Here is a 24,957-nt window from a genome sequence, read left to right as displayed (position 1 = left end):
ATTTCACGTTCCAGACTCCCCGTTATTTTTCGCAAACCGAAACCTAGGCTAAATTTACATACCGCGTGAAATCTATCTATGTATATATATATATATATATATATGTGTACACTATAAAAAATTAATCGATAGCTCGTCGAAAGAAATCTTATTTCGCATCTTGCGTCAAACGCATGATTGCTTAATCTTTTGAAATAAAAATATAAAATATAAATAATATATAATAAAAAATATTAAAACCTTTATCGATTAATTATCGTACAATTTTATTATTATTATGCGAAAAACGCATCAGCCAATTGATTTCTCGCTTTGTGAAAAAATAATACGCTATGAAGAGTGATTGGTTTCTGCCATAGATATTACATATAAATAGACCTTGTATCAAATGTATATCTATATTACCAATCACGAGCGTCTTACAATTTTTGTTAACCAATAGGATAACCAATAGCAACAACCAATCACGAGCGTTCCACAATTTTTGTACCGCGAATTTCAAATTTTTTTACGTTCTCATGTAATGAAATAACAATGAAAATCAATAACGAAAATTAAATATAAAGACTTAACCAGTATGATTAATACACTTTTTCAAATTATATCATATATATATATTTTTTTAAACTTCTTATCAATAATTAATTAGAGCCATGTATAACAAACCATACTAATGATTAAATACAACAATGTCAAAAGTCATTAAGGATATTTGTACAACAAATTACATACATACATTAACCCGCATATTTAATATACATTAATTATCAGGATAGTTTATAGAGTATAAAAGCTTACAAAAATAGTAGTTTTATAATAGTTTTATAATAGTTTTACAATATTGTAGAGTTAATAGATATACTAGTTATGTTTTATGCATTGTGTTACAGAACACAATGGTAAACCACAAATTACCACAATAATAATAACTTATTAAATGACAATAACATACATAATATATCAAATGTTACACAAGAAATTATAAAATTAGTATCTATAGAAACACAATTAAATATTCAAAATTTTTATGGAAGAGAGAAAAATAAAAACTTAAAAATACTAACTATGTATAGCGTAAAGATTGATTTTTATATATTCATATATTAGATTTAATTAGAATAGAAACATTTGTTTAACATTTGTTCTGATATATCAAAGTTATTACTAGAAATATGTGTTTTAGACTTTAATTACCATGAATGTGGCAGTTTTGTTGATCCATCGAATTTTTAATATCCATTTTTAGAACGTAAACCAACAATATTGCAATTACGATTGTCAATATCATATAAATTAAAAGCATATATCTTACAGTAACAATCTCACCGCGTAATTTGCCATAATTTTCTTCTAGACGATTCATCTGAAATTTTAATCATAATGCATCAATATAAAACTTATAAATTAATTATTAATTAATATATATTTTTTTATGAAATTTTTATGTATATGCATATATATATGTGTGTGTGTGTGTGTGTGTGTTTGTGTGTAAACATCGTACAATTTAGCTTATATACCTTAGATAAAAATGCATCAATATTTCGATCATTCCCTGTAGAAGTTAATGCAGAATGAGACGATTTTTGGATCTCGTTGTTTTCACTGTTACCATCACAACATCGTAGTCTATGCATTTCTGATGCTTTTTCAGACTATAAAAAAAAAGCGTACAACATATTAGCATCTTAATGATCTCATTCATAAATATAATTAAAATTTATAGTTATTTATATTTTGCACAATAACATAATGATAAATATTGAATTAGAGAATGTAAAAAAAACAATTTACCTTCCAGAGTGCAGTTAGTTCCTGTGGTGTAGCATTTGCATTTTTTAATGAAAGGCACATGACTAAAAATCGATCATTATGTAATAAACCACGTACATTATAGCCAGGCTGTAATACAACCACAACACTTCTTTGTTCTGATGGTTGCAAGATTCCAGAACTTGGTCTTACTCTAAATTTTTCAGGGGATGTTGTCTTGATCTACAAATTATTGTACTTATGTTATGTGCCATGTATTTGTTTTAACATATCTTTATAAATCTATTCTAATGTGATTATGTAATAATAAAAAAAATATAAAATCTCTTTCTCTCTCTCTATATATATATATATATAATATTATGTACCTTATAAGACAGAGATTTATCAGGTGTAATGTTTTTAAGAGTAATTGTTCCTGTAATGTCATTTCCATCTTTATTAAATGTAATTGCTTCTACAGGTTCTATGGATAATACTGAAACAAACACAATTTAAAGTTGTACATACATCTGATACTGTATATTAGTTGGATTTTAAAATAAATTCCTGTAATTGCAATAAATTTTATACATACATTGTTCTTCATTAGTCTGGTCTCCAATTGGAGATGGGCTTTGTTCTGTAATTGGTGAATTTTCCGCAAAATGTACCTAGAGAACACATAGTATACTTAAAAAAAATTGCATAAAACTTTTAAAAGTTATTAATAACTGAATGTACATCTTGTATATATTCCATATCCATATTATTGAATTTTTTCTTATGAATACTATATTTTAAATGAATATTACTGTATCAGTGAGGTTAAAAGTTTTCTTCTATTTTGTTTCTGTAGATACCTATAGGAAGCATAGGAGCTTGTAAACGAGCCAGGCATAGCAACGCAACAAAAGAAGTTCACATATATCAGATGAATATTTTTGATCTTATACATCTTATATTGCAGGGATTATATATTTATCTTATATATCTTATATTGTGGTTTAAATGCTTCCTATATATATCTATGTTTGTCTTATTTTTTACATAAAATAAAAGAAGGAATAAAAAACATAATGAAATTGATCTATCATATATAAAAGCAAAAGAAGAAATGTCTTAGATGTTATCTGCTTCATCATTACAATTGCAGTTTCATAAAAAAATTTTTAATAAAAGAAAAAAGATATATATACCTTTTTATTATCCAGCTTGCCATTCAATACACCATCTCCATTTGTATGTACCTCTGGTACAAATTTGAATATATACTCGCTGTTTCCTCCCCAAGATTTTAATGCATCATTTGGATCAACAAACTCCTTCAATGTTTTCTTGTTAACAAGTTTGATTTTTGGAATAGCTTTAGCAGGTAACCATGTTTTTATTAATTTAAAAGCTGCATTTAATATCCAAGGCATCTCAAAAATTATAATGTAATTCAGAAAATTTGGATAATAAGACTTGAATAAATTAATAAGGTATTTAATAAGTTCCATATCCATGTTGGAAAGTCCAGCTTCTGCCATATCAAAGAAAAGTGATACTTGAGTTACTTCTCTGAAAATGCAATAAATCAGAAATCCATTAATTTAAGAGTATGAATAGATATATAAGATATATTAATAGTGCATTTTTTAAGATTTTAGTTGATTTAAATATTTTGAAACTTTTATTCTGTCAAACTTGTTTTGTCAAACAAAATATTGGAATTCTCAAAAACACTTTACTCATGAACTTTTCTTCAAGCAAAATATTTGCTGTTCTTGCATAAAATTAAGATACATATGCAATACCTTTCTAATCTTTCAAACCAATAAACTATACATCTCTGAAGCTCTGCAAAGTCTTTTGTTCCTTTAACATGCATCTTTAATGTAATCACAAGAAGTTTCTTGCCATCTTTATCTTTACCATAGCCAAAGCAAGATCCTTCTTCTAGATATTCTCTTTTCACATTATCTTCGGTAATATCTATAATTCAATAATATCATATTTTATATTATTCTATTAACATCAAATAATTATACATGTTATTCAAATTAATTAATACAGATTTTTAAAGAAAAGTCTGCGCCATTTTTTGTTATTAAAATGTGTCTATAAAAGATAGCGCAAGTATCAAATGTAAAATAACATAAATTTTACCATTTGCTCCAAATTTTCTTCTCCAAGTACAAGTATCCCAAAGCATATTGAATGCCTCCTGGTCGTTGAATTCACTATGTTCCAAGAATCGTTTCAACCAGTCATCATTATTCTTAATCCTGGCTATATCCGCAGGATGAAAACCTTCTACAAATAATATTTGTCCATCAAATTAAATGTCTATACAACTAACAAAAACAAATAGCTGTCATATTTTTTTCTTAAACTAAATCTAATTATTTATTTTTTATTTTTCAAGTCTCTAAACAATAATGAGATGTATGTGTGCGAGCATTCCATCAATTATTTATACACATTCTAGCGTTCTTTATTGCTACGTCGACTACAGTGACAATTTATTCCAATGAAATATGCGATCGACCTTTGCACACACGTTACAACACAAAGTAAACGATATTAATTCGCGTTACAACAACTAGCGGAATTCGCTTTCGACGCTAAAGGAGAGGCAGAATGTACACACTAGGATCGGGTGGTCCCTCGTCGTCTAATTTTTTGAAAAACTTGTCGCGAAGTTCTGCGATCGCCTTCGTGTGCGTTTCCATCTTCCTTACGTCAGGCTAGTGACCGGGAGAATGACACTTTGACCGGCACCGAGCACCAATTTATTCACACACGCCTCATCTATGCGCGCCACGTCGCGCATGACATCCGAACCTTTCCTTCTTCTCTTGTGCTCCTGTCAATTAGACGCATTTTTCCTATATTTTGAAACCGAAATCGAATTTTATTCGGGTGCGGAAGGGAGAGAAAAGGAAGAGCAAGCGCCGTAAGTGAGGCGATTAATAAAAATCGGTAATATTTCGTTGTGTTTGTAGATAACGCTCATCTGTCCACATTTATACGCGATTCCTATATATATTCTTATAAAATATTATCAATGTATTTCAATGCGATTCTTTATCTTATCTTCGTCGCGATGCTGTTTGTATTTTTTGGCAAATAGATATATAATTACAAGAATCGATTGTTTATGATTAATTATTTTTGTAGCTTGTGTGTGTGTGTGTAAATATATATATATATATATATAGTCTTGAGTATTTTCCACGCTTGAATCAGCTGTGCAAATAGCCATTTTGAAGTCATCAGCTGTCATAAGAGTTATCATATTGCGGAAGTATTTATTACGAATCGGTATAGCAATGAATGATAATCTTAACTTTTTGCGACAGTACTTTGGTTTAACATGAGTGTAAAAAAAGCTGTAAATTAAATGCGTGATATGCTTATTAAAATATAATTTACATATGACATGATATATATATATATAAATATAATATATAAAAATATAATATATAAATATATATATATATTCATATAATATTCATACTTTATCATAAATTTATTATCATATTTTCGTTTATTTTAGGACTTACAAGATAATAACAATCGAAACAAATGAATATGGATGATGAAACATTAAACAGGTAGTTAATGACTCTACTCTGTGTTATTACGTTCACAACAATAATTTATCTCAATTGTATCTCAAATGTATTAGTATATTTTCTTCTATTTAGGAACGTAGTTTAATCATGCCTGACTTTTATTTTTGCTTCAAATTCATTGAGAAAATTACACATGTCACGTTACATTTTGGAATATATTATAAATAAAACATATTTGAATAATTCAGCATGCATCTGAATTTGTTGATACATTAATACATTTTAATACATGTAAAAATAAAAATCTATCACAATTTTATAATTTTATCTTCATATAATTTACATTATTACTATGAAATATAAATATACATATATTATAGGCTTGCAGTTGAAGCTTTACTAGAAGAAGCTAAATTAGGTGCACAAAGGGCTGAAATAATGGGACCTAGTGGATGGATAAAACCTAAAGAAACTATCAACAAAAGATTTCTCCATTCAACATTACGAAATGCAGTAATATCAAACAAACATCGTTCACTAAAGCAAGAAAAAGTAAAAGTTCAATCATATAAAGCAGATGTTAAAAAATAGGTTGCGATGTATATATAATATTCTTGTATATTTGTGTTAATATATATATATATATTCTCTATATATAATTTTAAAAATATGTATTTATCATTTTTAGACATACAAACATATTTAAGTATTGTTGCTAAACAACTACACTTTCGTATTTATTCTTCTATTACAGTACAATCATAATTAATGTTACATCTTTTTCTAAAATCAAAAAAATTTGTTCATAAATATACCAATAAACGGTATAAAAAAATTACAGATTACAATTATCAGTATTGTAGAAAAATACTTTGAATATTTTGATGTTTGCAAACATCTTTTCTCGTTTTTTATACCAATATATTTAACATATTTTATATTTTTAATTAATTTTTATAAATTCTTAATTTTTATAGAAATCACTTATTTACGATGTTAAACTTTGAAGTTTAAAGTTGCTCTAATAAATGTAACACATAAAATTGTGTACAATTCGTCTCTTTAATCTGTAGAGTCATTATCAAAACTTTCATTAAATATACAAATATGAAATAAAGTATACAGATATGTATATCTATTTCATTATGTTGCACATTTCATATTATCTTTTGGATGTGTTCGGGAGCTTGTCACGTTATGGACGCAAATGAGATGTTTCAGAGAGTCAATAAAACGCTGGAGATTGAAGTTCCAAAAACAGTAAATATTAGCGCAGTATTAAGCCTTCTAATTTAAATAAAAAAATATATATATATGTATAATTAATAGTATTAATATTTATTTAAATTAGAAAAGTTGTAAACACTAATTGATGCTACCGTCTGTTTCTATAAGTTTTAAGATTTGTTAAAATAATTATAATAATATTAATATTGTTATTTTAATAAGTCTTGATACTTAGTATCAATAGTAGTGTTAATTAGCATTCACAATTTACAAATGTCAACACTATCATCTAGGATAAAATAGCATTTACAGCGCTAAATTATGATGTAATACACTTCACTATAATGACATCCCAAATAGTTTTTGCGCTGGATAATAGTACACTCCGCGAACGCATCCTTTGCATATTTAGTTTAAAGGTCAATAAAGATTAATTGTGTAACACCACCAAGTAATAACAAGCACCAATATATCTTTAAACTTATAGCTTTAACAAATATAAAGTATGTATATAGTGTACAGGTATATAGTGTAGAGAATGTAATCATACATCTTTTTTCTAAGTATAAAATTACTTATAATTAGTATTTACTTACAAGTAAAAACATTTTGCATTGATAAGTTGCACATATCAATATATGGCATCATTTGAAACGCTTACAAAAAAAGAAATCAAATTACATAATATTCATAGTTGAACCTGTATCTCATATCAGATTTTGAAGTCCGATAAGATTGATAAATCAAAATACCTTGCCATATTAAGATGCAGTTGATACTTTCCTACTATTTGCTACTTTCCTACTATATATATATATATATGGAATAAAATTTTTCCTTCTCTTATATGTAAATTGCATTGCATTGACGTCTTTAATTGATAGGAAAATTTATGATAGGATATTATTGTATGTATATTACACTCACACATACATACACACAGACACACGCACGCGCGCACACGCACACACACACGTTTATAAATTGCATTTATACTCACAGTAGATTTGATGTATATAAATATTTCAAATTCAATTATTATTTTTAAACGCATTTTTGATAACATACTCTTTTACTTCGAAAGTGTGAAAATTTATCAACAGTTTCAATATAAAGTATATGATTTTTAAACATTGATTTTTATATTTCTGTAGTCATTTAATATGAAAGTGCTTACGTTTGTAATATTGCACAGCAAGAAATGAAGATTTTATACTTGTACTTTTGTACATTTTTGCTATGCAACATTAACAAATCGCGAATAAATTGTCAATTTATAAATGATTATTTAATACATGTGACAAACATAAAAATAATTCTATAAAATTCTTCTACGTATCTCTATGTGCAATTGTCTATACTGCATCTTTAATTTTGGGCCCATGATTTTCTTTTTATACATTTTTTTTCCAAAATAATTGCTTATTTATAAAAAGTGCCTTCAAAAGGTTATCATATTAAATTATGTCAACATTATTAAATCTTTCCATGTGCCAGAAAAATTATTTTTGAGCTACAGATTCCTTTTCATCTGCGATCACTTTTGCAAGACTGTTACAAATTATGAATAAATTATGCGGACCCGTTCTGATGTACTTTCTTTTTCTGATCTAGTAAATTTTTCATATCATCAAGTGCTTTCTCTATCTGCTGTGCAAATCTTGCAGCATCCTATAATTTATTATATATATATAGAATTGCTTTATAATCACAAAAGCGTATTATTTAATGAAAAAACAGATATATATTACATGTATAACTGTACTTTAAAAAGAGATATGTGGAACAGATAATAAAAATTCAAGAAATAAGTGATTACTAATAAATAATTACTAATAACGTTAAAAATATTATTTTACCGTTTTTGAGGAAGATCGTTTACTAGAAACATGGAAGAATAGAAGATCTTCTCCTGCAATTATGTAAGAAACACCATAACCATCATCAGCCACAGGGCCAAATCCACCACCTGCTGAAATGCAATTAGGATATTTTTTCAAATCCAGTTTTGAAGTTTGGCCATGCGGAGTTTGTGATGTTGATAGTCTCCATGGTTCGCTTAAAACTTCCTATAATAGAAACATAATAAAATTTTGTAAAACTCAATTGAGATACATTATATATCATCACATGATAATAGTCCAAAATAAAATACAATTACCTTCAGAAATGGTGAGTCTACTTCTAAGTACTTTGATACTACATACAAACAGAATAAATGTCTATCTATTCCTTTACCACACATTGCATTCTGATAACCTCTCTGATGCTGTGTTACTGCATCCATTAGTAATCTAATTTTTTCATCCACCTTTTATAACAAAAAAACCAAATGTTAAAAATATATGAATAATGAAAAAAACATTTATATTTTTGTTTATTTAATCTTTACCGTTGTTGTTTTGTTCTCCATTGCTTTCACCCATTTAGCAGATTCAATAGTGCATGGTCTAACAGTTTCTGTTCTACCTTCTCGGAATAATCTTGTCATGGAAGCTTCATAAGTTAAACTGAACTTTCCAGCATCGCGATAATATGCCAGTTGAAGTGCCATTTGTATATAGGCATCTGGTGATATGGAATTGGCCTTCATCAAGCCTTTACCATAAGCATCGTGCACATAAATACGCAATTCAACATCGTTCAATATATTGTGTGATACCTATATATTAAATAAAATATAAAATTGATTTGTTATAATAATCGGATATATTGTTTAAATGATATTTTTATATTATTATTTTATTACCTGATAGGATTGCTCAATAGCTTCAATACATTTTGGATTCATATCCCATTGCAATCGAATTGGAGCTGGAGGTGTAAACTCTGGAGTGCCCACATTATGTCCATCCTTGTATCTGAGAGTCATACATATTTATTATATAAGAATTAGACAATTTCAGCTGGAAAATTGATATAAGCTTCTATACTATTTTTTATCTTTTGTTTTATGAGTTGATCAAACAATTAACAATTATATTTAATTATATATTAAAAATATTAACAAATTTTCATGCACAAATAAAAATTGAAATAATCCATTGTATTACAACAATATAAAAATTATATGATTATATAAAAGAAGAATTATCTAATTATATGATTGTTAGGAATGATGCAGTATGAATGGTTAGTAATCTACCTATATCCCATCAGGTATTCTATTTGAAAACAATGCATAAATAAAATTACCCAATTTCATTATCAGCAGCCATAATAAATTCCCATAGAGTTCCCATCACCGGTGCATCAGCCCTAATAAGCATATCAGAACGAAATATTTAAAGTATAAAGTTATAATGCAAAAAGAAATGTGAAGAACACTTGTCATCAGTAAAAGTACCCAGGGGAGAAAAGTAACCTGCAGAAAATAATATTTAAGAAATTGAAATATAGGCATAATAAGAGAACCCCAAAGAAACCTTTAAAGATGTCTGCCGCAAAGAGTACTGGAAGCACTATAGATTTGCTGAGGTTTCTTTTAAATAAAGTAAACATATACATGTTGCAGTCTCGACTCTTTCATAGAAGTCCTTGATATAACAAGAAAAAAAAGAGCAATACGCAACAGTTATCTTTCAGAAGCAAATGAGAAAGAATATATATACAAAATAATATAATTCTATTATAATTCTTACTCTCTATCCAGGAACTCCGAACATACCACGTACTCCCATAAGTGTGACATGACTGCAGCATCTGCCCTGCTCATTACTTGTCATTATATGTGATGTTTCGATATAAAAGTTCATGTGTGTAATTGAGCTTATTATATAATTTTTATATAATTAAAAGCTTTTTATATAATTGTAAATATAAATCTAATTATTTGTAATGTATTGTATATAATAAGATTGCGCTCTATGTTTATCTCTGTGTAGAATAGACGGGATGTACAATATTTTGAAATAATTTTTTTAGATGATAAAAATTTTGTTAAAAAATATCAAGTTTTCATTTTTCATTATTATAATATAATCCAATTCTCTAAAATATACTCACCATGAATGTTCCGCGTTAAAGCCAATCTGTAAACAGGAATCATTTTTGTAGAATACAATTAATTTGAATTATAATTGTAAAAAAATACATAAATATTACTCACTCTACCATTGGATCCAATGCACAGTGTAAAAGATTTATCAAACCATCGATCATATCCTTTTCCATGTAATAAAATTCTACCATAATGATCCAATTTCTCTGGATGACTCTAAAACATGAAACGTTTATACAAATATATTAGTTTGTTAATCTAACCAATATTTTTTTCTATTTAAAATGTCTTGACTTTATTGGATAACATACTGGATCATATTCGTAAGGTACATCGTCTAATGCGACCACGAATGCAGCCTTCTCAATAATATCCAAAGAAGCTTTATTTACACCTTTTGCAAAGAAATTTTCTCTAGCCTGTGCCCAGGCAGTTCTTTCACCAGCCGTTAACGCAGCTAGTTTCTCCTCTCCCTCCGATGGTGTTGAATCATCGTTTAAAATTTGTTGAATCTGACTGTAAGATGATATTTTCACCATAATAGACACATAACAGAGATAAGAATATGTCAATAAAAAAATTAAATAACTTACAGTTCTATTTCACAGGCTTGAAGAATCCTATTTCGATAATAAATTAACACCTTAAAATATCTACCCTTATGATAAACTACAATATGTTTAGCATCTTGATAATGCACAATCTTGTCTACTTCTATTCCTGGAATTCGTGTGGTGTTGAACACTCTTTCATATTGCCAAGAACATAATGGTACTAATCCTTGCACCAGAATCTAAAAATAAACATGGTTTTTTGATATATGTATAATAATATTTATACTTATGTTAAATAAAATGTAAAAATTCGCAGTTTTTTATTCATGTGTTTTACTCAGTTTTCTTTTTCAATAAAAAAATAGTAAAAGCAGAGATATAAAACAATTTAAAAAAATTTTTATTTTAATTATATTATTTTGTGAAATAGAAAAGTAAATTTTCTAACTATATTTAATACTGATTGATGATAATAGCTTTGTTTAGCATGCAAGTTCGCATTTAAATGAAAATTTCTCCATTCTTAGTAAAATAAAAAAAAATAACGAAAAGACTACTAACCGGTTCTAATTCTTGACGTTCAATAAGACGTCTATATTGTAAACAGGAATATACAACTGCTGCGGCTCGTGCAGCTTGCAGATTCGTAGGATGCGAGAGAATGGCATCGATTCCATAAAAGTTCGAGTTCACCATCAGAGGTGATCTTCCACGTAGATAAACGTATTCTTCCCACCAATCGGACACATAGTTAGTGGACCACCAAGACTTGAGAACTAAGTAACGCTGCAACTTGACGCCGATGCCATTTTGGAACTCGTTAGCCAATCTTTCCATGCGAGTGTAATTTTCATCATCCAACAGTGGTCGCACGCTTCTCAAATACTATTTCATATAAACAATGTTTTAAATTTTCGTTTACAATATTCAAACAAACATAAACATTCTACACTTATTCAATAAAATTTTTACACTACCAATAACTATCAAGTATTCCAATATATTTAATGATAATTTTAACATTTTGTTGCAATGTCCTGACATTTGACAAAATTAAATAAAACATACATTTTGGGAAATATGCTGAGAAACAATGCTCGATGTAGTAAGATTCATCAATAAGTTCAATCTCAGAAATAAAAAGCAAAAAAAATCGTTATTCATACTTTACAATCTAAGCAATTAAAAATTTTATTGCATAAGTCTAATCACGTCATTAAAATAAGCTTTGTAAATAAAATTAAAACAAAAATAAAGTATTTCATGAAATAAAGCAAAATGGATACAATCATCAATAGCGAATATCGAAATTCAATTTACGTATGCAAACGCAATAAGTTAACGTATATCGTAAGATAACATAAGATCATAAAATTTATTATTGATCTAACCCGCTGCATAGTGTCGGGTACTGTTGGCAGTGGTAATCGTGGCAGTGATCCTTGGAAGCTGTACAGCATAGGTTTATGCCAACCGGAGAACAACTTGACCAATAAGAGCCAAATTCTCGTCAATTTTGAGGGCTTATGAACCTTGCCCCTTGATTCGTACATCCATCCTTTGTAAATAAGTAATACTTTTAATGTGTATCGAATCACATATATGACCGCCAGCCATAAGAACAGTCCGACTACGAAAGAGCCTGCCAGGTGCGCAAGTATAGAAGATCTGTTCATACAAAAAAGCGGTGATTAATTCCAGAAACATTATTGTCAATCAGCGAATGCAATGAATCATAAATATCTTGCGATCGAGCGAAATTATATCGACTTACCCGGAAAGATACGGTGAAACTTTTCCAACGAGGTCATACGGAACCTTATAACCGGCAAAGTGTATCACTGTTACTAACATCACAGTAATCCACAAGCTTTCCAAAGAAGCCGGATAAACGCCGCTTTTCAGATTATTCTGGAAATAAAATGTACATACGTATATAAAAACATGTTTTAATATTATAGATTTTTTGTTAATATCCAGAAATTAAGAACGTTGTGATCGCGGCGCTTACCTGGAATCGGAAAAATCTCTTCTTCCATGATCGCACACCAGAAAGCCACACCAAGTGGAGGACCTCCCGATCGAAATTTACATCCCATCCTTCGTGGGTTATCGAGAAGCTGAATGCTACGGCTGAATGGGCTTCCGCCATCCTGCGTTAGCCTTCCTATAAAATGTATTGAAATTAAAAATTTGATTTAAGAATAAATATGTATTGCGGCTTAATTACACTGTAATTAATTAATCTTAAAAAAAAGAAAGAAATCATTAAAATAGTAATTTAAAATACAAGCATGTCAAAAGACATGCGTCTAGAAATCTAAAGGTCTAAAATTAAAATTCAGGTATGGAAAGAATTTGATAAGTTTTTCTAGTTAATATTTATTACAATGAAAAATATTAATGTCCATCACAATAAGATGTAAAATATATTCGATTAATTTTACTATGTACATATTAATATTTTTTATTGTGGTAAATATTAATCAGAGATATTCTTATAAAATTTTTCCAATATCATATTGTCCCATAATTACTACGATTTTCAAGGTAAATTCTAAGAGAAAATTTTCTCCATGTATAAAATAAAAAAAATTTGTATATATAATTAAAACTAATTTTTATAGAATTAAGATTGATCATATATACTTTTTTAATTGTATATATTTTTATAATGTGTATAAATAAATTTCTTAAAGCTATCTGACATATTCTAAAAAAAAGACCCGTTTAGAAACAGTTAATCGATGAGAAAAAAAGCAATTTCGTCGCAAAGATAATCGTGAAGATGAGCTGCATGATCGTGACGATGATAATAATGCAAAGTGAACACAGATATACCAGTTGACCTTACTTATGGTTTCAATTGCGGTGCGCACGCGTGTATGCGTAAACGCATTGTGTATTATGGATCGTGCCAAACTCTGATAAATATGAGTATCAAAAAACAGCGAGTTCGGTGTACCTGCCACTTACTTTACGACGAGGTCAAACATATTCGACTTTCAAAAGATGCTCATCAAAGATTGCGTTCTTGGTTAATATCAGTTGTTACGTAACTCTTTTATTACTCTCTCCTCCTTTTCTTATTTCTTAAATTCTAAAATTAAATTCTCCAACTCCCGGTATCAAATTCTTAATTTAAAACTTATTTTGACATTTAAAAAGATTCTTTTTAAATTACTTTTATTTTTTACTTAATTATCAATATCTATTATTATATGAATATATGTATGGGAACAATGATTAAAATTTCTAAGAAATTAATACTATTAATATTAAAAACGTGTATTATAATACATGTATATATGTATAATATTAAAAACATGTATTATAATGTGTATTATAATAATGTATTATAATGACTAGTTTAACAAGGATATTTCTTTATACAAGATACATAAAAAATCTTTCCACAAGTTGATATTACTTTCTTAAGATCACTTATATTGAACAATAAAAGAACATTATATGAATTGGAGGTCGTCGTAATAAAAGTGTAATGTATATAATATAATAATTAAAAAAAGTATGCCAGAACAAAGTACAATACAAAACAAATTAGTGTTGTAGTAAGATTAATATTATGTGAACCACCGCGATGGTGTTGAAAATGAAGCCCTCTTTCGCGTTAGGTTCTCGTTAATTTTACGCATTTTATTTGATTAGAGTGCACGTTTGTATGTGCTGCATGAGCGTGTGAGATAGAAAGTGTTTCTGCATTTCACTCGATTTCCATTTAAGTTACAATCGAGAAGGAGTATCGCAACAATGAGAAAGAAAGATGATAAGTCCAATCAATATGGTAATTAATTCAACGAGTTGCACACGTAAACTATAAAAATATTGACAAATATATTACTCTGTTAAAAAAAAATAATCGATAATAATTTGCAGATGTGCGAACGAATATAATATACACAGACCGTCACGCTTTCAGATTAGAGCCTTTTCAATACGAGTGTGTGAGATGTTACTTGATACGTCATTTAAGGATCTCTCTCCAACTGATTTCACCAGGAAAGTTGGTTTGCTAATAATGTAGTAAGTGTCGAACAGTGTACGGCGATTAGTAAAAGTTTTACAGTACTGTCCTTTCAAACATTGCATATAATTATGAAGAAATATTTGAAATAAACTTAGAAATGTATACATTTCTTAAAAAAATAATCCTCTCGGCATGCAAAGCAGGATGCCATCATAAATTCTGTGTTTTATAGGCAATGTACATTTGTATAATCTTACATAACTATACTTCTATAAATAATATTAGTGTTTGATTTTATACATATAAGTGTCTAATTTTTTTCATATGAAAATCCAGAGAAAAATCAATCTTTGTGTGTACAACTCTTAGTTTAGAAGAAAATCTGGCCATTTATCACTGTTATGAAATTTGTATGTAATATTATCATACATTCGCTAACTCTTTTCTTTTCAATATTAAACCATTGAAATTTATCATTAAATATGTAATATAATAACCTTGGACTTCGAACGACTCGTCCGGAACTATTATAAAATTAGAGCTATAATAATAGAACACGATGTATTTACGCATTTAGATCTATCACGTTGCATCTATGTTGTAACATCAAAAATATATCCTTTAAAGCATTAAATTTTTCGATGATAATCAAGTATATGTGTCAACAACTTATAGTCAATGATTTTACGAAAGCATGATAATTTATTTGTGTGTCGTCTTTGGTAGGCGTGTATCAGTTCAACAATTTTATTGGTCGCCTGTTATAATCTTATTTCAATATGCATATATTAGTCATTCTTTGATCGTCTCCGATTAAATAATATCAACGTTCTCTTATCAGAGAACGATGTAAAATATTTGTCATGTCTGATAAATTTTCTATATTTTTAGCGCAAACCAGAACACAATACTGATTTGTTTATTTCTTTATCATTATTTTACAATATATTAATCGATCGAAGTGAGTAAAAATTCATATGCTTTACGTACTGCGATGGAACATCATATCGATGTCATTGCAAATAAATTACATTAAACTGCTTCCATAAATAGGTCGTATTGTGCCTTTCATTTATCAAGTATACATATATTTTGTTGATCAATGTGTGAAAGAAAAAAAGTATGTATTCTGGAAAAGCTGATAGTGTCAATAATAATCTCGCAAGATTAATTACAAACATATTATACGAGAGTAATTATGCACAGTATTTCTTGATAAAAGCTGTCCAAATTTGAATTATAAATAAAATAAAAAATAAAATAAAATATAAATAAAATTTAAATTGTTCACAACTTCAATATTTGTTCAAAATTCATAATGTATTCATTGTGCAATATTGTGTATTGTGACTATTAGAATTTATAATGATATGATTGCATATCTCTTGTTACAAAAAAAAAACATTTTTAGCGTAACGATAGACGTGAGACATCCGCATTTACAAAAACATACTCATATATGTAGATAAAAGTTAGAGTTCATCATTATACGTTATACGTCAAAGATTATTATGGAATCGTGTGTGGATGTGTATATGTATATATGTATATAAAATTACCATTAATCGATTAGTTTATTAAAAATTTAGATTAATTTGTAAATAATTATCTACAATGCATAATTCCAGTAAATAAAATAAATTACTGTGATCGAAAGAAATCGATTTTATATCCAGATAATTTGTAAATTTATTTGATTATTTTTATTTGTTATTTTTATTCACGATCAAAGGAATTTGCTTCAAAATGTGATAAAATTCTTTTTTTATCAAACAAGATAAAACATTTTGTAAATTAATAGTATCTCGCTTTTTTTCTAATTTATTCAAAATTTTAGATTTTTTGAAATTATAATTTTAATTTTTCGATTTTTTTCATTTCTTCTTGAAAAGGCTTATAATTAGACAAGAGAAAAACTGAATAATTAAGCCATAAAAATGTGATCGTTCGATATAATATATTAAATAAAAAAATAAATGTGATATATTCCTATCCGTATAAATCATTTTTTTGTAAATTTAAAAAATCTTTAAAAATTACTTATTTATTAAAAAATGAATTCAAGTGAAGCTCAAAATATCACATTTAATTTATAATTTAAATATATATATATATTTTTTATTTGCGATTAATATATAGATATTTAGTATTTCATAAATATATTATTATCGATGATTTGTCATGGTAATTATGATATATGCATCATATATCTTTTAATAAGTTTCTTCTTAACCCGGATATAAATTGTAAAATAAAAGATTACATTATTTACCAGTGATATCATATCAAAAGGTAGCTTCTGTCTCAATGTAACTTTTTAGTCTGGAAATGATAACACATAATATTATACATAAAGGTTTTATCATTTCAATGAGATACGGAGACGTGCCTCTACTTTTGATTCCAGAATAAACATTCTGTTCTGTTATCTATTCAATCGCAAAAATGAGTTGATAAGATTCGGATTGAAATATCGCTAAAAAATTGAGTGTACAGCAACAAGTCCCAATTTTAATATTTACTTTTCGGCTAATGCATATGTAGGTATAGCTTCTTGGATTAAAATTAAACAATAGTAATATGATACATGATATCAAAATGTACGTCATGTATTCTTTGAATATAATATAAAATAACAAAATAGAACACTCAATATTATTTACAATTTTTATAAATATTATTTCTCATTTTGCAAATGTTTAAAAGAAATATTAAAAATTTTGTAATTTTTTTAATTAGAAAAAATCTATATCAAAGTTTGAAACTCATGGCAATTTAACTACATCACTCGCGACGTAAATGAAATTATTGATCACGTAGCAGTTATTAAAGTTGATTGAACTTCTTGATACTTGAGAACAAACTTCAATTTACATACATTTAAATTTGGATTCATTAAAGATTGCAAAGGTTAAATATATTTACATTCTTTCTCTCTCCTCCTTTATTGCATTATATAAGAACAATGACTTTAATAAAACAATATATATATATATAGAAAAAAAGAACAAATCAATAATGTACATATATTATAAATATTTCTTGGACTTTTAATCATCGTGGTATACATAATTTATTATTTGCAGCATAAAAATGCTCATGTTTATTTATTTAACGTCCTGTTATTGGAACTTAAAAATTCTTGTCACAATATTAAAATATTTCGTAATTCTGTATTAAAACTATAGTAAAGTATTTTATATTTAAAGCAAAATTTTTAGATTAAATAATTCTAATATTTATTTTATAAAACTTGTATACTATATATAACATTATCTAAATTGAGAATCAAACAATTGAATTTTACATGAAATACGTGTTGATATAAATATCGATACTTATGTATATAATGGAATATTATTCAAGGATAATTGCTTTTTTAATTATATACATATTATATTTAAAATAAATAATTAATCTATTACAACATTGCATAGTAAGTATATATATATATATATATATATATATATATATATATATATATATATAAATTTTGATCAAACAGAACAAAAATATTTCTTGTGTTCAGATTAGTTACAAATTCTAATCTGATATGGACCTAAGATGTGTGTTAAAATACTTGCAATAAATAATAAATCGTCTCGTTCATAAAATGTCCTTTTTATCAGACAATACGCGATTACATCTATTTACTCTGAATTTGATAATCGTTTTTTCAACAATGTAAGAGATTGTACAAATCAAACAAACTCTAAGGTATATTAAGCTGTTTAGACCAAACAATTTTTTACGGCAAAAAAAGCAAAAAATTAGCAAACTAATTCCATATATTTTATTATGTTCTCATAATTTGGCTTAAATAGCTTAATATACTTATATACTACATGTATCTAATTTATCAATGTAATTATTATTCATGATTAATGATAATTAATCAATCATTTTCTAACATTTAACAAAATGCAAAAAAAAAAAATACAAACATACATATGCTATTAATTTCTGAACATGATATGAAAAAAGACGATTTCTTTTCGTAAGGCAAAATTTTTATTTTTTGCGCAGAAACGCGATACACAAATAGTGCATGATTATATGATTGTTGGTTGATTGCAAAGTTATCTATACACACACACACACACACACACACATATATATATATATATATATATATCACTTTAAAGAACATGATGTAAGTTCCACCGGACAACTATATTATAGTTAACCGGAAATTCCATCTGTAGTGAACTATAAGATTATTAAAGAGCAAAATAAATAGCAAAAAATTTTTGCGTAAAACCATGTGTCGCATTAGTAAACAGTTCTGAAGTAAATTAACTATTAATATAGAGCATGAATATAACATTAAATATGACTAATTGATTTATAACCTACTTAGTATTTAAGTAAGTTAGTCGTAACAGACAATTTTAGAATCTAATATGTATATTTAATATCAATTTCTATTATTCATAGATAAAATATCAAAGTCAGTTAAGTCATGCGAGAGAAAGTAAAAAACAAATAAAAATTATTGATTCTTCCTCTTTGTAAATGTTTTCTTTTAAATTGTTCTTGGCACACTTTTAAACTGTTAAAATTTTTCCCTTAAATATTTTGTTATTTACGTTTGTTAATTATGTAATTACATAATTTTATTGTTTAGTATTACGCGATTTATAACATTGCTCAAAAGTTTCACATAATAAAACTGTTAAGTCAACCTGCATTTTAAAAATCATTCTCGAATAATTGCTTTCAGGATACAGAAATTTAAACATCTACGTCAAAAATAATTGTGATATTCCACTAATAAGAAACACAACAGTACATTATTATTTTATGCAATTAATACAAAAATATTATCGATACAGAAAATATTATATAAAAAATATTTGCATGTGTGATAAAATGAAATAAAAAATCTTATTGACGTCGTCGCGATAAGGCATTTCTTCTTATTTCTCTGTCTGATTACACAGCATGAAGAGACGTAGTTTATCGCGTTTACTATATAATCAACATAATATCGCGCACCCGACGTCACTTGTCTATATAAACAAATTTGTGCTCATCACTAAGAAATAATTAGACTTCACAATTATCTGCAGTAAGATTACTTCATTGGTTTTACAGTCTGTCTCACACTAAATGGCGATTAAAATCATAATTGCACATTGAATGTTGGAATTGGAATTTAACATTTCACCAATGAAACGGAGCTAGCAAGAATAGAAATCAAGAACAAATCTATTTTTTTCTAATGTAATTCAATCTTAACTTGATCCTTAAATGTTATATCGTTGATATATTAATTTTAGCATTTTTGTGTGAGAGAGAACTGACAAAGTAAAATTCAATTGTAAATTATATATCGGATTATAAATATGTATATGTGTGTATGTATATGTATATATGTCGTGTATTATTATATAGTATATTATTACATTTTCAATAAAAATGTAATTACTTTTGTTTTTTATAATTTTTAATACTATTTATTTTATCTACTTATTTTTGTAAACTTTATTATATAAATGTAATATTTTACATTGCATAATTTATTTATATTACTTAAAAATTATAAAATTTAAAATAAATAAAATTTTATTTATAAATCGATTCTTTCAGTTAATTATTGAGTTAAAATTTTTATTCCAAAATAAGATTTTAAAAAATTTAAAATAACTTATAGTACAAATATATTATTATTTGAATTTATCTTTGTACAATATATTATCAATTCAATGTATTGTATTTTGTTATTAATTAAATTATTATTTCCAAAAACCAATATCATAAAATTTATTTATAATATTACAATTTTGGGTAATGATTTATTTGATGATAAATTTAAAATACGTAGCATAATACAGCCTTCAAGTTTATTATGAAGATGATGGAGAGAGAAGTATGACAGAGCTACTTTCTACATGATATTGCAAGACTCTTTGCACCAAGACATAATGTTTTTCGCAATCAAAAAACTCGCTAGACATAATTGCACATAATGCAATCGCAATATGTGCCGTCTAATCATAATTAAAAATATCATATTTTAGATAAAAATATTAGAGATGTGCTATATTTAACCGCAAAGATATAAATCAATTATAAATGAGCTGCTAAAAAAATTATTGTATTATAAGTACAATTAAATTTAAAAAATTAAAGATTTTTTTAAAGACAATTTTAAAATAGAGAATTAAAAAACAAGTTTAAGAATTAAAAATTTTTAATATTACGTAAAATAATGACCTATGAAGAAATTATATACGAAACAAAGTTTGTCTGACAATATTTCAATCAAAATACAAACAATAAAGTGTTAAATGTAAATATTATCAAATTAAATTGTCTACGTGTGCAAAATGATAATAAACAGAATAATTATTTATCAAGTTTAAAAATTATTGAGGCATCAATATAAAAAATGTGTAATTTTGTAAATAAAATTTAATGTTTTAAGGCCTTTTAATCTGACCAAGGTCGAATACCATTTTATAACTAGTATCTCAGCACTTTTGCTGCTATGTTGGACTTTGACCGTCACATGGATATGATCAACGTGTGTGTTAATCATGTATAAAGAACCGGACTCTGTAATACGTCATTCGGAAAGTTGTGGCTTCAGTGGAAATATATGAACTGCAATACATTTTAAGTTAAATTTATTTCTTGTTTTTTTCCATTCATTAAACGATTGGTTTTTATTATAATTTTTTAAGATAATAAGCATTATATTACATTTTTCTTCTTTTTCTTTACTAAGTGATTATTTTAATTGCATAATAGCTGCAAAAGTGCAATCGACTATTACGCGTGTGTCAACATTCAACATATGTGTATGCACATAAGTCGTTGATCGCGAATTTTAATGCACGATTTTAGAGAAAAGAAAATCTTGTTTCAAGAAGTGGACTTTAACCCGGAAAAAGCAACACGTACAACGTCAGATATTTTAAGCCAGAGACCTCGTGGGCGGCAAGCCAAACATGCACATTATATGTATACACACATACATACATATATATATATACATATCATATTACACATCACATCACACATTTTTCCTCTCTAATTGATATGTCTAGCCTTTTCCTTTTGATTTTGTATTAGTTAATATGTTGATTAAGATAAAATTAATATTAGTTATCTTATTTCATGTATGTGTGTGTGTGTGGTTTATTTTTTTTTCTCATATTATATATTACATGTATATTCATAAACAAAATTTTTCTGAAAACAATTTTGAAAGAATATTAATTTCAAATGTAGATTCGTCACTGATTTATCACTGTTTTTATTATATAATTATAAAACCAATTATATGAAAACATTTAAGCGATTTAAAACGTGAATTTCTCCATATTTTGTGGTTAAAAGTACGCAACATTTCATGCATTTAAGATTTGTTGATATAACAGAATTCGTCTATTCAGTTTAATAAAATATTTTAATAGCAAGACAACAAATGCTTCTGAATGTCGCACATATTATAACATTGTTAGACTTATTCTTATCAGTCATAATTTCTTAGCAATATAAATAAGAAGCACAAAACGCAAATTGATTATTTAAAAAAAGAAAAATTGAAATGAAAATAAACTTAGCTAAACAAATAATTTATTTCTTGATACGTATTGAAAAACTCTTCATTCTTTATACAATTCTTTATACACTTCTGAATTATTTTATTAAAAATTTTTATTCAAATTTTAAAGATTTTTGCGTTATATCTATTGATTAAATAGATAAAAATTTTATTGATTAATTTAATTTTGCTTGAATTATTTTATCTGTTACTCTTATAGTTTAATAATTTAAACATACATATGTGTAGGCAGATGCTAAATTATTATAGAGTTCTGAATTCTGCTATACGAATATTAAAATACATTCGACCGAAAATATTTAATATTTTAGTATAATATTTAATATTTTAATATTTTATCTTGAAAGTAAAAAGGCCATAATACGCTTTTTTATTTGTGTACGCAGTTATTTTGCGCGATAGCAACTAATAATACTCGGCATATCGTAGAAAATAGTCAATTATCGAGTTGAAATAGGATAAACAAGACTTTGAACAAGGAATAAATGCTTTTATTGACGAACATTTTGTCATGCATTTTTATGAATTATTTACAACACATTATTGTTGGTTTTCACATGGCGTAAACAGATTAAAATTGTTTATATAAATTTTATATTTTATTTTAGGTAATTTATAAGAATGTTTATATAAATTAGACAATTTTTTCCCGTTTCGTTATACCAATCTAGTTAATGAATTTTTATAAACTCGTGAACTGAGTATTCATAAATAAAAGTCAAATTTGTCTGCTATTTTATATTTCTTATCTTATTTTATATTTTGAATTCATAATTTCGATCAGCTTGTGATTGTCATCACTAATTCATATTCATTTTAATGCATGAATAAAGTGGTATATTAGAATATAATAAATACAATCTTTAACTTCAACAAATACTGATTAGTCATATAAGAATAATAATACTAATATAAATGTTATATTACTAGTACTAATTTTATATTACTTTTTATAATACTAAGATAAATAGATTTATAAATATAGAAAAATTAGAAAAAAATAAAATATTAAAACAAAACAAATGTTAAAACAAAATAATATAATATAAAAAAGATATGATAAGATTTAGATTTAAAAAATATATAAAGTATAATAATATACACCAAAATATATACTGTATAAAAAAATATACGTATGTAAATATATTCGTCAATATGGTATATCATATATATATATATATGTAAATCATAGTTATAAGCCATGAGCCATTAATATATGATTGATATAATGTACCTGCAGATTTCATCTCCGAGCTCTAAAGTTTTTGCAAGTGATTATTTTTTTGCGATGACTCTGATAATTTTGTTGATGTAATGTGCGTAATTAATAACACGCGAATGTTGGTTATATTAATTATCATGAATAATGTAAACTACGACGCAATTCAAATCACGAAAAAATATAGATGCATAGGTATCTAATTGTCAGTATCAAATGAGAAAGCGCATACTTCTCCTTGACTCTCTTTTCTTCCAATAGAGATGGATTATTAACATTCGCAAGATCGATTCCCCTCGCAAATATTCAATTTGTCTTAAATGGAAAACTAAAGAAATGAGAGAGAGAGAGAGAGAAAGTGTGTGTGAGAGAGAGAAAGAGAGCTATTGTGTCCTCCAAAGGACAAACATCTGTAGGAGGAGAGGCTAAAGCTCGTGAGCGATTGGTCGGGACGTGAAGGTGTGCGACCGCGCCTCCGGGCCAAAAAGTAAACCACGCTTTCTCTCTAGTCTCTAATAATAGAATGCGATCTTATTACGCGGCCGTTGACAATAGAGCTGGCTGTTACTTACCGGCGATGTATACGTATGCAAAGTGGACGATATTAATGTAGGACGAGTCGTCGTTCCAGATGAAATATGAAACGTCCTCGCTGCGGCAGTACAACACGGCGTATGCTTCGACGACGTAGCACCGTCACGTCGGATCGAATCAACAAACGCACTTCCTGTTACGCGGTATATCGTGTACGGATTACGCAAGAAAAACACCTACCATACAAACCGAAGCACCGCTACAGACTAAAGTCACGAAGTGCACGAGAATAAGACGATGGCGCCGTAGTCTCGTGTCTCGTGTCGCGCATGCGCATCCACTAGTCTGGACAGACTCGCTCTGCTTTTCATTGGTCGCGCAACGACGCGGCGGAACCAATCACGAGCGGCAGAATAATGAGCGGGAAGATTTAAAAATTAAGAATTATAAAATTAATAAAAAATTATATTGACGTCAAAATATTTTTAATAATAATATGTTATAAATAACGTAATGTAATACTTTAGCTTCGATTTATATTTTT

General features: G+C 27.0%; 3 protein-coding genes across 8 annotated transcripts; 1 reads left to right on the top strand and 2 right to left on the bottom strand.

Moving 5' to 3' along the window:
- Nucleotides 1-590: 590 nt before the first annotated feature.
- On the bottom strand, nt 591-4,685 carry LOC114941707 (motile sperm domain-containing protein 2). 2 transcript variants are annotated; one of them, XM_085487076.1, is made up of 9 exons: nt 4,388-4,685; nt 3,904-4,047; nt 3,552-3,729; nt 2,952-3,315; nt 2,351-2,426; nt 2,142-2,251; nt 1,795-1,995; nt 1,521-1,655; nt 591-1,363 (listed from the first exon to the last, which is right to left on the bottom strand). In XM_085487076.1, the coding sequence occupies exons 1-9, from the start codon at nt 4,467-4,469 to the stop codon at nt 1,187-1,189; spliced, it is 1,467 nt and encodes a 488-aa protein (XP_085343202.1). In that variant the 5' UTR covers nt 4,470-4,685; the 3' UTR covers nt 591-1,186. The 2 variants fall into 2 exon arrangements, with proteins under 2 accessions (XP_085343202.1, XP_029172633.2); XM_029316800.2 differs by having other exon boundaries at nt 3,904-4,050; nt 4,388-4,683.
- Nucleotides 4,381-7,978, top strand: LOC114941709 (protein POLR1D). Of its 3 annotated transcripts, none has more exons than XM_085487078.1 (3): nt 4,381-4,693; nt 5,297-5,354; nt 5,696-7,978. In XM_085487078.1, exons 2-3 carry the CDS (start codon nt 5,326-5,328, stop codon nt 5,904-5,906), a joined length of 240 nt encoding a protein of 79 aa, XP_085343204.1. In that variant the 5' UTR covers nt 4,381-4,693; nt 5,297-5,325; the 3' UTR covers nt 5,907-7,978. The 3 variants fall into 3 exon arrangements, with proteins under 3 accessions (XP_085343204.1, XP_085343203.1, XP_085343205.1); XM_085487077.1 differs by having other exon boundaries at nt 4,384-4,719; XM_085487079.1 differs by lacking the exon at nt 4,381-4,693 and adding an exon at nt 4,978-5,061.
- On the bottom strand, nt 6,359-24,707 carry whd (carnitine O-palmitoyltransferase whd). 3 transcript variants are annotated; one of them, XM_029316797.2, is made up of 16 exons: nt 24,452-24,707; nt 13,108-13,263; nt 12,871-13,007; nt 12,488-12,764; nt 11,658-11,981; nt 11,136-11,335; nt 10,854-11,058; nt 10,651-10,758; nt 10,548-10,573; nt 10,184-10,249; nt 9,738-9,800; nt 9,292-9,403; nt 8,935-9,204; nt 8,704-8,853; nt 8,402-8,611; nt 6,359-8,213 (listed from the first exon to the last, which is right to left on the bottom strand). In XM_029316797.2, the coding sequence occupies exons 2-16, from the start codon at nt 13,246-13,248 to the stop codon at nt 8,115-8,117; spliced, it is 2,388 nt and encodes a 795-aa protein (XP_029172630.1). In that variant the 5' UTR covers nt 13,249-13,263; nt 24,452-24,707; the 3' UTR covers nt 6,359-8,114. The 3 variants fall into 3 exon arrangements, with proteins under 3 accessions (XP_029172630.1, XP_029172631.1, XP_029172632.1); XM_029316798.2 differs by lacking the exon at nt 9,738-9,800; XM_029316799.2 differs by lacking the exon at nt 10,184-10,249 and having other exon boundaries at nt 24,452-24,706.
- Nucleotides 24,708-24,957: the final 250 nt, after the last annotated feature.

This window comes from Nylanderia fulva, unplaced genomic scaffold (assembly GCF_048542155.1).
Source record: "Nylanderia fulva isolate GAGA-0341 unplaced genomic scaffold, ASM4854215v1 Scaffold5, whole genome shotgun sequence".
Taxonomy (NCBI): Eukaryota; Metazoa; Arthropoda; class Insecta; order Hymenoptera; family Formicidae; genus Nylanderia; species Nylanderia fulva.
Note: the sequence above shows the minus strand (reverse complement) of the source record. Positions and strands in the feature narration are given on the sequence as shown.

Coding starts and splice junctions, on each gene's coding strand:
- LOC114941709 (XM_085487078.1), top strand. CDS start 5,326: ATGAATATGGATGATGAAACATTAAACAG. Junction 5,355..5,695: donor GATGATGAAACATTAAACAG/GTAGTTAATGAC, acceptor CATATATTATAG/GCTTGCAGTTGAAGCTTTAC.
- LOC114941707 (XM_029316800.2), bottom strand. CDS start 4,469: ATGGAAACGCACACGAAGGCGATCGCAGAACTTCGCGACAAGTTTTTC. Junction 4,051..4,387: donor CGAGGGACCACCCGATCCTA/GTGTGTACATTC, acceptor TATTATTTGTAG/AAGGTTTTCATCCTGCGGAT. Junction 1,996..2,141: donor ATAAATCTCTGTCTTATAAG/GTACATAATATT, acceptor AATAATTTGTAG/ATCAAGACAACATCCCCTGA.
- whd (XM_029316797.2), bottom strand. CDS start 13,248: ATGGCGGAAGCCCATTCAGCCGTAGCATTCAGCTTCTCGATAACCCAC. Junction 13,008..13,107: donor AGAGATTTTTCCGATTCCAG/GTAAGCGCCGCG, acceptor TTTTATTTCCAG/AATAATCTGAAAAGCGGCGT. Junction 11,059..11,135: donor CAAGCCTGTGAAATAGAACT/GTAAGTTATTTA, acceptor ATCATCTTACAG/TCAGATTCAACAAATTTTAA.